We start from the raw sequence: 13,703 nt of genomic DNA, 5'->3' as shown, positions 1-13,703 counted from the left end.
TCGGGGCAGGGGTGGCAGGGGCGGAGGCGCCGAGGCGGATCAGCCAATAGAGGGCTAGCAACTACTGGAACGACCTGGTGACGTGAGGAGCGTTCCATTTGGCCAGCGGTGGGCGGTTGCCACAGCTGGTTTAGGGCCCCGACCATTGGGGCCCCTTGTCAGGAGGAGGCAGCCTCCAGGCTGGGGAGAAGCCGCTGCCACCTCTGGCAGCCGACGCGGTCCCCTGGGACATTGCACTTCCTGGCTTCGGTTCCCGGCCGAGTTCGGTCTCCGGGGTTCAGGTAACAAGGGGGTGGGTGGGGGTGGGGGTCTCCGGGGCTCTGCCGCGTGGTGGGTTGCAGCCCCCTCGGCTGCACCGGGACGCGCGGAGCCTGCTCTGCCCTTCTCGGTTCGGCGATTGCCGAGCCCCTGGCCGGGGGTGACTACACGTGGCGGGGCGTGTGTGTGTACGAGCGTGCGGAGGTGGCGCGCGTCCCATCCTGCCCGGGGCGGTGGTCGGCGGCGTGGCTGAGGCTGGGCGGGCCTCTCGAGGCCGCGCCCGCCGCCCGTCCGGGACTCGGGCCTCGGGCCCCGAGCCGCTGGGCTGGTCGCTGGTTCTCGACGGATTTTGATCTTTGTTCTCCCAGGCCCGGCTCCCCTTCCTGGTCTCTCCTCCCGCTGGGGCGGTTTATCAGGAGAAGATTGTTGTCCAGGTTAGTTTTACACAAAGGAAGTGTTCTCTGCACCTCCGATGCCCCCTCCCCTTTCCCAAGCCTTCCAGCTTCTTTCCCTGCTCAGCTCCTAGTCTCTCTTTGGACCGTTGCCCTCTCCAGCCCAGTTGGTTATTTCTCATCAGTCAGTCGAGCTGCAGGTTTCCGCCTCTTTCTTGCCAGCGTGAGGCATGCGGTATCGGTAAATAGAGGCCACAGCACCACACCTGAGAGGAGAAGGGTGACAGTGGTGAGAAAGGCTGGGCCTGGGGATTCAGGATGCTAAGTGGAGATGGTACTTCTGAAATGTCCCAGAAAGCACCTTTATGACTTTTCTTAACTGCTGCCACCCGCCCCCACTCCCCCACCCCGTTGGGCCCCTCCTCCTCCCAGCCGTATCAGAATCTCTCTGGCTTAAGTCAGCCTTTCACCTACAGGTCTGTGATGTGGTTTCATTAAGATTCCCACAAATGTTAGGCTAGACCGGCAAAGTTGGTTCATTTCCCAGCCTCAGGAAGTTAGGAGGGTTTGATTAGGGGAAATCTGTTTTGAGTAAATACAACCTGGGTGTGTGTACAGTGTCCAAAACCTCCTAGCTCTCCCAAAGGATGACTTGTTCCCTGGTGTGATTCAGATTCCAGTGGCTAATTGAAGAAAGACGGTGAAGAAGTGGAGGAGGGGAGGGAATGGCCCTTAAGGATAGAAATTCCATTATTTTTAGAGTCTTCTTCATGATGATTATACAATAGTATGGTATAGTGGAGAGCACCCTGGACTGAAAGTCAACAGACCTGTTTTCTTGGCTTAGCTTCATGGCTTTGTGACCCAGAGAAGTGATTTCCCCACTTCAGTCTTCAGTTTACTTATTTCCAAAAAAAGTAATTGGGGCTGTCACCTATAAAACCTCTTCTAGTTCCTAGTTCTGTGATAATCAAATCATCAGTATTATACTGAAAGTAAAGGGATGTATTTAAGATATACTAGCGTCTTTCTCTTTTTGAGAACCTTTAACCTTTTCTTCTTTTAGGGGACAAAAACAGATTGGAAATAAACTCTTCCATTTCTTCACTCTCAACCCTTGAGGCAGTGCTCATCGTTCTGCCTCTGGGAAAGGAAGATTGAACTGCATTTTCTTGTTCTTGCCTCATTTTTTTTTTCTTTTTGTGTTTTTCTTAGGACTAGAAATTGGACTTCTGATGATGTTTGACCCAGTGGCAGCAATAGCATACAACGTGATTTCAAAGCTGGGCTCAGCTTCTGTTTCTTCCCTCTTATAATCACAAACCCATTTTGGACCAGGAATTCCAATCATGTCTGTGATGGTGGTGAGAAAGAAGGTGACACGGAAATGGGAGAAACTCCCAGGCAGGAACACCTTCTGCTGTGATGGCCGCGTCATGATGGCCCGGCAAAAGGGCATCTTCTATTTGACCCTCTTCCTCATCCTGGGGACATGTACACTCTTCTTCGCCTTCGAGTGAGTTTCCATTGAGTACTGTTGCCTGATTATGGTTACTTTGGACCCAGGGGAAGAACCTTCTTTCTGGGGAGTTTGTGGCTAGTCCTTGGAAGGTTGTCACTGTCCTCTTGAGCAGTGTCTGTAGATCATGTCAACTGAATTCATTGCTTTGTATGTGCCTCCTTAAAAGACCAAGACGTTTCATAACCAATTTTATGGCACTGATTTGGGGCCACCCCTGGAACACTTAGGAAATAAAAGAATTCATCTTCATTACTCACCTCCCCTTTTCAGTGGTCTCCTTAGGTGGTTAGTGACAGATTGCTTCTTCTCCACCCCTCCTGAGCCTAGGAGCACTCCCTGTGGTCGTAACTCCACCCCATGATACTTACCTATTCTGTTATTCTGGGTCCTATTTCCTTAGGGCTCAGCTCTCAGCTCGCTGTTAAATTGAAAAGCCAACTGAATTGGGAACCTGCAGATTGGTTCCATCCTCAGCTGTGCCACAGTCTAGCTGCCTGTGTGGCACGTATGTGCTTATTAAATGTGAGTTGCTCTTTCTTTCAGTCAAAATCACTCAACATAAACAACTCTCTATTCTGTGTGTGCCTGATACCAGCCTTGGAGTTATTTTTTTCTGTGATGTAACAGCCAGTACTAGAGGCAGTTTAAAATCTGTGTCGGTCACTGCTCTAGGGAGGTGACCAGTTGACTACTGTGGCATGACTCCTGGGTATGCTGAGAATGTGGTACATTCCAGGGATGAGAGCAATGCTAATTGGTTTGGGGATTATTATGAGGAAGGCCTTGAAGGAGCCAAGAGATGTGTTTGTAGACCGTGAGCCATACCTAATATGAACCTGCTACAGTTCATGCACTCCAGTGACCTGGAAATGGAACTCCCCTCAGGGGGTGTGGCCATGGGATGAAGGAGGGGGCTTCTTGGCTTGCCTTTGTGGATAATTAAAATGAACTCTGATCTTTGGGGGCTCATTTTTGTCTTTCTTCTGTAATGGCTTCAGGCTTTCCCAGTGCATCAAGAGTGATTTTTGGGGGGCTGGTTTGCCAGACTTTGGGATAAGTGCAAATGGCTTGAGTAACAGCAGGGGAAGGAGAGGGATGTAGTTTATAACAGGGCCAGGAAAGTAAGGTCAGAGGACTTTTTTGTCAAAGGCACTTTTTTTGCTGCTGCTGCTACCAAGTTGTAAAATATTTGGCAAAATTAGACAGGTTGATCATGGCTTCCTAGCTGCTTTCCAGTCAGAGTTTCATGGCTGAGTGTGTGTGTGTATACTTTGTGTGGTACAAGTGAGCGTGTGCAGGCGGGCAGGCGTAACATAACATTTAAAAAAATATTTCCCCACTTCTTACTCTTGTCTCCAAGTTAGCTTTGTTTCTTCCTTGCTTGTTTATGGAAGTGCAGAGCTGAAATCTGCTTTCTGTCATTCTCACTCCTTCCTCTGCTAAATCACTAGCTTTTTTTGCCTCTCTCCCCTCCCCAACTCAGGGTTAAATTTTTGTGGTTGAAACCATTCAAAACAGAGATGAGATTTGTTTCCAGGTCCTGAGTGAGCTGGTAATTCTGGGCCTAGGAACCCTCTGGTTTGACTGGCCAAGGGAACTTGAAATTTGGAGCTACTGGCATTTGGCCCTTTTTGTATCTGGGAGCCAGACAGAGTATGATTTGGATGTGTTCTGTTCGGCCCTGAAGGCCTCTGAAGAAAACTGCCTGTGGGATGAAGCTTATAATTAACCAAGTTACTGTTTGACAGAGGCACATTGGGTTTTCTGGTGAGACGACTTTTCTCCCCGAGTTATTTCTTGTGCCTTGCCCTCAGATATGAAGGGTGAGGTTGTTTGTAAACTGCCCTGGGTTCCAGCTGTGTGTGTGGTAGAGTAAATAGTTTTGAGGGTAGGGCTGGTTGAGGGAATAGGAAAGGGGGAAGGGAGAAGGAAGTAAAAGTGTTAGCTGAGAAGTGGAATGGGGAAGTTTCCATCTGACCAAAGGGGAGAGGGCCCCGTCAATGAATCCTTCTTACTAAGAATGGTGGAATCTGTGTTTGTGAGCATGTATGTATGTCTGCATATATGTGTGCACATGCATGCATCTGTCTGTCAAATGCAGACACGTGGGCACTCTAGGTGGCAGCCGCCTTGACCCTAGCCACTGACAGGCTGTACAGAGGATACCAGCCTGCCTCTGAGGAATGAAGTCTCTTTCTGGTGGACCTTTTTCTTTGGGGGTCTATAATTTACTATCTACCACACGGTGGAGGATAGGGTTTGGGGGCAGAATATGGGCTCCTTTGCTAGTATGAGAACTTACAGAGACCTTAGGAAATCACCTGGTTTAGTCCCCTGCCTTCAGGCAGTTGAGGGTGTCTGAACCAGCAGTGACAAAGGACTGTCTCTTTTCATGTTTAAATTGTATAGGAGCATAGACTGTACATTCTCCGGCTGCTGCATTTTGGCCTTGAGGAAGAAAGTTCAGATCTTGAGGCACATCTGGACCTGCATTTTAGTAACAGAGTCCTGCTTGCAGCAGGTGTGCAGGAATGAGTGAGAGGTGATTTATAACCCCCTGTGGCACAGCCCTGGGTTGGCCAGATGGCTTGAGAAATCTGGTCAGGCGTGTGGGCGCCCCTTGATGAAAAACATGCAGTGTTAGTGGTGTCAGTGGACATCTTTTTATTTTTGGATTTCACTTTTACATGTTTAGATTTCTCAAAGGAGGGTCCTGTGATTTTTCAGTGAACAGACAGTAGGTTAACTACATAAAATGAGAAGAAGTGGTCCATACAGGTGCTCGTTAGCTCTGTGTTGTTAGAAGCGTTTCCAAAGAAGCTGGGTAGCCATCTCTCAGAGCTGCTGTCATAGAGTGAATTCCTGCCCAGGATGGGAAATAGGGCTAGATTATCACTAAGCCTCTTGCAGCTCTGAGAGTCTGAAATTCTATATAACTCTTGTGTCTGTCTGGAAGATTCTAATACACACATAGAAAAGGAGAGGATAGAAGATTACCAGTAGATAGCTGTATTTTAAATGTAATTGTATCTATTGTATCTATAGTAAATGTATTTGAATTTAGAAGCAGAGTATACATTGTACAGTGCTTAAAAAAAGAATTTCCTTGCAAGTAGAGATTATCATACTAAGTGAAGTAAGTCAGAAAGAGAAAGACAAATACCATATGCTATCCCTTATATATGTGGACTCTAAAATGTGACACAAATGAACCTATCTACAAAACAGAAACAGACTCGGGGACATAGAGAAAAGACTTGTGGTTGCCATGGGGGGTGGGGTTAGGGAAGAAATGGAGTGGGAGGTTGGGGTTAGCAGATGTAAGCTATTATATGTAGAATGGATAAACAACAGGGTCCTACTGTATAGCCCAGGGAACTGTATTCAATACCCTGGAATTAATCATAATGGAAAAGAATGTGTATGTAACTGAATCACTTTGCTGTACAGCAGAAATTAACACAACATTATAAATCAGCTATACTTTAATCAAGTGTATTCTAGTTTAAAAAAAGAGGAATTTCCTAATGTATTCTTAGGATGAGGTATTTAGGAAATGTGAGCTTTAAGCACATGAACCATTCTCCATCCTTTCTGCCCAAACCCTGTCCAGCTTGTGTGATGAACACATAGCCAACAGCTGGGCTAGGAATGTCAGGACACTATAGCAGACTGACACTGACAACCTGTGAACTGTCCAACTACTGAAAGGCTATTGTGGTATTTAGTCAAATTCAACTTTCTGATAAAGCTTGGGGAAAAGACCAAGTGCACTGTGTTCTGAAAGTGGCTTCCTAGCTTTCTCTTTTAACTGTGTGACCAGATCACTACTGGGGTCAAGGTCTCTTGTGGCATGAATGATTGTGTGACTCTTGACCCCTGAAGTAGGAAGGCGTTTACTGCTGTGATCAGTGCTTATGCCTCACTGTGCCGTATCTAGCGGATATCGTATCAAGGCATTATCAAACCCTGTTGGACTGACCCTCCTGGGTGCTTCTGATGTACAGAGGAGTCATTGAATTGGATGAACTGAAAAAAGCTTTGTAGCGCTGCTTAATAATTGTCCCACTTCTAGCCTATTCAGACTCTACCTCTTTTTCAAGTCCCTTCTTGACTCTTCCTTCGTGAAATTTTTCTAGTAATTTCTGCATTCATAGGACTAATTGTACATACCAGTCATTTAACACATAATTACATGACATTTTTAATGTTCTTTAATTCTGTGGATATTACAGTTTGAGTTCTTTCAGGGTCAGGGACTATCCTCTGCATGTGTGTGGCCCCCACAATGCCTTCTACTTGGCCTTAAGCAGAGTATGTAATCAATAAATGTAGCTGAATTGATACATTCTGGATGCACTTAAGATGTAGCAGTCTTGACTCACAGAATCATAGAATGATAGATCTGAAAGGGGCCTTGGAGACCATGCCCATCCTTTTGCGGGTGACAAAACCAGGTCTACAGAAATGGATTTCAGCAAGGTCAGTCAGCCAGCCAGTGCCTTTATACGACACTGCCTTTCATCTCATTGTTACCTTTTGAATACGGAATCCTGAAGACATGCAGATTACTCAAGCTATGCATAGTGCCAAATGCTGGACTGGCATATTCTGGAGTCTTGCTAGCTAGTGTTTGTGTTGCCTTAGTGGATTCTGGGTTACCTTGGCCTCCTTAACTCATGCTCCTAGTGGCTCAGATGGTAAAGCATCTGCCCGCAATGCTGGAGACCCAGGTTTGATCCCTGGGTTGGGAAGATCCCCTGGAGAAGGAAATGGCAACCCACTCCAGTATTCTTGCCTGGGGGATCCCATGGGCAGAGGACCCTGGTAGCCTACAGTCCATGGGGTCGCAAAGAGTCGGACGTGACTGAGCGATTTCACTCACTAGAAAACGAAGACATGTTTGTGCAAAACTGACTGTATTCTAGCATGGCATTCTGGTAGCCTTGCAGGAACAAGGAACCTCTTCCTTTAAATGTGAACTTAGAGAGTAAGCTTTTGAGTTACAAGGGATCATCACCCCTGTTGCTGCTCCTAGTCCCTGCTTCCAAGATGAGGACAGCTCTGAGAAAAATTAGGTAATGTGTGCTCCTTACCGTGTTAGTGGGTGATGGTGATGAAAGGGGCACCGTGTCCCCATGTCAGACAGAAGGGAAAAGGCAGTCTGATAACAAAGTTACCGGGTTTGAGGAGACACAGGGCTAGGTAGACCAAGGCCAAACTCTGACATGGAGGGGTATCCCTGTCTATAGGACAAAGTCCAGGTCCCTGAATTCCTTAGGTGAGATTAGGAAGAAGAAAAAATGACTTTATCATGATCTCTAATCAAGAGAGTATTCTCTGAAGAATTGCCCTGTGGAGGTTCAGTCTTGTGCAGATAAGCACAAGCCCTATTCTGTGACTCTGCCAACCAAAGACAGTTTTAGAAAGGCATAGTTGCCTCTTTGATATCAATCTCTTACAGTACTTAGCTAAACTCAACTTCCTGATAAAGCACGTCCCCTGGAGAAGGATTGGGCTATGTCTCCTGAACAATGTGTTTCCCTTTACCAATTATTTATGCTTCTGTCATTCAGAATTCATCTGTGTATTTTCAGCCTTTACTACCTTTTGTGGTGGTGAGGTAGGTTCACACCGTCAGTCTCCACTGAACGTATCTCCCATCTTTTGAGAATGTCTTAGTTGAGTATAATGATCGTCTGCTTTGGGAAAAGTGAACACAAAGGACAGGGGTGTCCCAAGCATGCTGACAATAGTTGAGATGCTTATTGAGGGAAAGGAGTCTTAAATCTTCCTCCTCAGAGATGCCAGAGCTGGTATTGTGTTTAACAACAAAAAAGACACTTTATGCCTCCTCTTGCGGTAGCAAGAGGCTAATGAATTCAGGGTAATGAGGAAGATGTGTCTGGAATGGAAAGGAAGAGGCAAGAAAGAACTCATGATGATGATCAGATAAGGCCAGTTAAAGGAGGGCTTCAGAATACTGGCCTGAGGAGGTAGAATCTTAATATAATAGATAGCAGGGAACTGTTCTAAGTTCTTGATCAGGAACATATTATAGTTGAAATTTGTTACTTGTTATTTTTGAAATTGGTTATATTTGTAACAGTTGAAATGTGAAACGTATTGTTACAACTGAAATTTGGGAACTACTTAACAGGTTTGCTTCTATAGAGATTTTGGCCTTCCTCAGTGAGAGGATGGCTCATTGCCTCAGAATTGAAAATGTCCTTGTTTGTTTAATTTTCCTATTGCTGCTGGAGCAAAACAGGGTTATACATTTTCAAAACTCTGACCTTCACATAGCAGTAAATCTTGAAGCTGATATTAAATTATGTTTTTAGTGTCCATGGAAACTTTGTCCCTCATGCAAACTCTGAATGTCATCAGCAAGAATGTTGAACTGGTCCTATGGGTGGTTCTACATGTTTACTATGCTCTAGAGATAGGATCAGAGAAGACAATGGCACCCCACTCCAGCACTCTTGCCTGGAAAATCCCATGGACAGAGGAGCCTGGTGGGCTGCAGTTCATGAGGTCGCTAAGAGTCGGACACGACTGAGCGACTTCACTTTCACTTTTCACTTTCATGCATTGGAGAAGGAAATGGCAACCCACTCCATTGTTCTTGCCTGGAGAATCCCAGGGACGGGGGAGCCTGTTGGGCTGCCGTCTATGGGGTGGCACAGAGTCGGACACGACTGAAGTGACTTAGCAGCAGCAGCAGCAGAGATAGGACGTATGTATAAGGACAGATGGCGGTCCCTGTCAGGGAGGACTTACAGCAGAGGCTTATTTCTGTTATGTGGGCTCAAGGGCCATTGTGGAGCTCTAATCCTTGGCCCTTCCTGCTGTGCCAAGCTTCCTTAAAGCCACCCTTAATGACTGCTATGGGAGCAGTTTCAAACAGCCCCCAGATTCCCAAGAGAGCTCTTCTCTGACCACTTACAGTCCTTAGAGTCTGACTCACCATCCGTACACTTGATTATTGGTCTTATCTTATTTAGCTGTTTCATATGTTAGTTATGTTTCTCCAACAAAATTAAGTTCCATTTCTCTTGTTCTTCATTTGTGAGACCCATAAATACTTGTTGGCTGATTGTGCTGATAAAAGAACAACAGCAGAAAACATAGCAAGAAAGCTAGTAGGGAGACAGAATCAGAGCACAGAACACTAGTGCACACTGCTGGTCTGAGGCAGCCCTGTCGTGGGAACTGTCTGGTTTCTTACCACTTCCACTCATGAATCTCTTTTGAAGTTTTTTGTGTGAATTGAAGTCTATGTCATTATGATTGTCCTTCCAATGAACTCTGGTGTGCTAGAGATGGGGGATGGGATATGGCACACCAGCCCAGCCTGGCACTGCTGGTTACTGCTGGTCAGTACCATCATGTGGCCCATGAGACATGTGGGAGTCCTGTCATGTAGTCCAGCTGTGGAAGCCTGAAGCTGATCAAGAGGTTGAAAGAAGATGGCTTAAAGTGATGATGTCTCTGCAGGTGGCAGAAATGGAGATTTGGTGGGGACATAGTTGCATTTATAAAATTCACAAGGGAGAAAAGTCACTTCTAACTGCCTGGTATTCTGAAGACAAAGGAGAGTTCTGTTTCAAGAAGTGTATGGATATCATTATTCATATCAATATAGATAGAAAGTACCACAGGGTTTCAAAGATAGTTTATATTTGTGGATGATAGATCCAGTCTTTCTCTAGGACAAATTAGTGATGTTTGAGGATACTCCTGACTTTTGAGGTTGATACTGGGAATTACCACCAAATCTTTGCATAGCTTCTTCTTATTTAAGAGAAATTGCTAGCTTACTGCAATTATGAGGCTAACCCAGGTGGATATTAAAGGCAGACAGATGGGTTGTAGTTTGCAGTGGTCTTAGCCTCTGGCTTTCTTATTTCCTCTTATTCTGGGTAGAAAGGCCTCCTGGTCCCACATCTGCCTTCCCAGCCACACCCACTCACTAGTGACAACTGGCTGCCAGTAGCCTTGTCTCCGAAGAACAATACAATGGGCCTGTTGTGTACTTGTTGACACACAGAGTGGATTGTTTTAGCAGGTGCAGAAGATATTCTGTGTGGAGATTACAGAGACCTTTATCCTTGATGGTGAAGCGTAATTCAAATCTAAGTTGTCCTTTGTCCGGTCAACAAGCAGGTGTTGAAATGAGACTTTAGTTAAGCTCAGTCCTTCAGGGCGTGGGGGCATCATTAATGTGTATGTTTGTGTTCTACTCTCTCTGTATCTTTTCCCTCGAATAAAACAGTTTTAAACTCCCTTTGGTGGCCAATCAGATGGCTCTGATTTTTCTAAGGCTTTTCATTGGCAATGATACACCCAGGGCAGTCTGAATTCTGGAGATGTCACTTCTTTGTTTTCAAGAGTGATTTTAGGGATGGGCAGTGATGAGGAAGATGGCTATTTTCTGCCAGTGTGGTAATTTCATTTGGCTTGTCTCAGAGATGGAGCCTTGTGTTTCTCCTATGTCCTTTTGGGTCCCTGATGAGTGCAGGTGACTTTTCTGAATTCATTTCTTGATTATCTGTACCAGTGAAGGGGAGCAGTGGAAAAGAGGGTAATCCGCAAGCTCGTGCTATGCAAGGACCTTCATTACCCTGAACTCAGTTAGCCAGACCCTACCCTTGGATTTTAGGAGAAGGAAGAAAATCATACAAAAGCAAGCTGAGAGCAAGGATTTTGTTAAAAAACAAACAAGCAGGCAAGCAAACAAAAAGCCGCAGAAATCATTTGCAAATTCACTCCTTATGTTCACCTTCATGGCAAATTGCTCAGCCAAGCAGTACGGTTGGTTCCCACGCGCCATGCAGTTGAGTGTGTGGCAGGGAGGCAGGAGAAGGATCTCATGGGGATTGTTCCAAACATGCAGCGAAGGTACAGCCTGGGGTTAAAGGTCTGCTCCGAGTGGACAGCGGCATGCTTAATCCCCATGCTGATGAGGTAAGCCTTTTTCCTAGCTTATTCTCTTCACTCTCCCTCTGGTCCTTGTTCATCTACTTATAGTCAGCTTCCAAGACAAGATTTCTGTGTTGAAGGAGGAAATATGCATCAGGAGAAGGAGAATAAAAAATAGGTCAGTGATAACTCTCATCACATATTCCCATTTATTTGGTTTGATGTTCAGTTCAACTGGACAAGTATTTGTTGATAGCTTCTTTGTTCCCATACTTGTATTAGGCTCAGGGAGATAGAGATCCATGATGATAATGCTAATAGCTGACATTTACTTAGCATTTACTATGTGTCAAGGGCAGTTCTAAGCATTTTATTTATATTCATGCATTTGAGCCACACAACCACCCTATGAAATACTACTATTATCATCTTCATTTCATAGATAAGGAGACAGAAGTTAACTCAGTTACCGCAACTATGAGCTGGTAGAGCTCAAACCCAGGCGTTCCCACTCCTAAAAGGCAAAGTTCTTGCTCTTCGGAAGTTTAACTGGGGGAGATGAAGTCAACGTAGCGAAAAACAGTGCAGTTTAGGATAGGCCTTTGGAAGAGGCAAGACCTCACTAAATCCCAGATTCTTTAGCTATCACAGATGTAGTGTGAGAAGTAGATGCTACAGTGCGTCTGAAGAGCCAAGTGCATATGGTGTGTCCTCAATAAATTGTGGTTGTAATGGTGACAGTGATGGCATTGATGCATTGATGGCTTTGGATCTGAAAGGCCAGTAGAGCTGGGATATCCAGAGAGGAAGAGGAATGGCCTTCCAGGTGAGTTAAGGGAACAGAGGGAAGAAATATGATATTGAGAAGGGGTGCTAAAGAGATACAGTTTTCTTATTTACTTGCTTATGGTCACTGGTCACCTACTGGCTGAGCTAATTGAGGAAGGTAGAGGAGTAAGTGGATGTTGCAGAGTCAGGCAGCATCTCTGAAGCTTTTCAGTGGCCTTTGGACACACTGGACACACCACCTGTTTGACACTGGGACTCTGCTTCATAGCTGGTCCTCATCTTTTCTTCCCTCTCCTTGGGCTCAGGCCCAATGTCAGATGAGTGAGTACGAAAAACTCTAGACATTCCCAGAGTGAAAGCAACCTGTGGTGCTTACAATCCAGGCTCAGTTACGTCCCAGACCTTAACAGGTATGAGCCTTTGCTGAAGTGCATAGGAAATGTGGCTCCCAGCAGGCTGATGGAAGGGACTGGGCTTGGGGGTATTGGAGGTCCCTTAGACTGTCTCCTGTATATTATAGGTAGCATCAATCAGTGATGTATTTGTTGAGCTCCTAGTATGTGCAGAACCATGTGTTAGGAGGTTTTGGTAATTTGAGAAAAGCAAAAAATATGTCCCTGCCCTTGAAGTACTGTGATTTTGTTGTGGAGACCAGAGTGACACACTGGTAGTAATTCGAGGTCGGTACTGTGTAGGAGTAACCAAGTGTTCAATTGTCTGCTTTCTGCAGATGCCGCTACCTGGCTGTTCAGCTGTCTCCTGCCATCCCTGTGTTCGCTGCCATGCTGTTCCTTTTCTCCATGGCTACCCTGCTGAGGACCAGCTTCAGTGATCCTGGAGTGATCCCTCGGGCCCTACCAGATGAAGCAGCTTTCATAGAAATGGAGATAGGTGGGTTTTCTGACCAGCTGGCAAGATGCTGTACAATGAGTGGCTTTGATTGGTAAGGGAGTGGAATCATAATTATAGTTGCAGATTAATACTCACTTCCAGCCTTTTCCCCCAGGGATCCTGAATCTGAGATTGTTACCACTCAGTAAAGAATGTGAACTTCATTCTTCCCTCTTTTGGGTTGCATTTCAGGAAAGATTTCTTACCAAGGTCCTGCTACACTGTTTCCAAGAGGATTTTTTTTAAATTAAGAAAATAAAAACTTTTGGAGGGTCATCAATTCATTTGATTTTTTTAAATGAAAACTATAAACCTCTTCATAAAAATATTTTTATATGCATCACACATATACAATTTTTTAATATTTATTTTTATTTATTTTATTTGGCTGCACTGGGTCTTAGTTGTGGCACATGGGATTTTTGTTGGGGCGTGCAAGATCTTTTTAGTTTTCAGCATGTAGGATCTAGTTCCCTGACCAGGAATTGAACCTGGGCCCCCTGCATTGGGAGCTCAGAGTCTTAACTGCTGGACCACCAGGGAAGTCCCTGGATATAATTTCAGGACTTCATAGGTCTTCTGAAGCACTTGCATGGGTTTCTAACTAAGAATTCCTGCTTTAGGGAAACACAGGATGAAAGGGGACACTTATGGTACCAGGAACCATTGAGAATTCTAGGAATGGTAAAGGAAGTAGTTACAAGCTCATCACAGTGCAGTCTGCAGCTCAGGGTGGGGCTCTTTGGGACAGAGATGAACTGCTGTACTAACCAGGAGCCAGCCAGGGTGCCCTCATGAATTGAAGCAGAACATTCCAGAACTCGAGGAGGGGATATCCTAGGAGCTCACACTGCAAAAGAAGGCTCTGATGCCAGTACTCCGAGAGACTGGGAGCCCACCGGATCCAATAGCAGTCGGTGCCTGCC

The 13,703-nt window shown here is 45.5% G+C and overlaps 1 protein-coding gene across 1 annotated transcript in view; it reads left to right on the top strand.

Annotated features, from left to right (window-relative positions):
• Positions 1 to 1,959: 1,959 nt before the first annotated feature.
• The window catches only part of ZDHHC9 (zinc finger DHHC-type palmitoyltransferase 9), a 28,034-nt gene continuing 16,290 nt past the window's right edge, over positions 1,960 to 13,703 (top strand). Inside the window, exons 1-2 of the mRNA XM_019956165.2 lie at positions 1,960 to 2,166; positions 12,617 to 12,777. Coding sequence (XP_019811724.1) covers positions 2,000 to 2,166; positions 12,617 to 12,777 — 328 coding nt within the window. The 5' untranslated portion in view covers positions 1,960 to 1,999. The remainder of the gene's footprint in view (positions 2,167 to 12,616; positions 12,778 to 13,703) is intronic.

This window comes from Bos indicus, chromosome X (genome assembly GCF_029378745.1).
Source record: "Bos indicus isolate NIAB-ARS_2022 breed Sahiwal x Tharparkar chromosome X, NIAB-ARS_B.indTharparkar_mat_pri_1.0, whole genome shotgun sequence".
Lineage (NCBI taxonomy): Eukaryota > Metazoa > Chordata > Mammalia > Artiodactyla > Bovidae > Bos > Bos indicus.
This window is presented reverse-complemented; position numbering and strand designations above follow the sequence as displayed.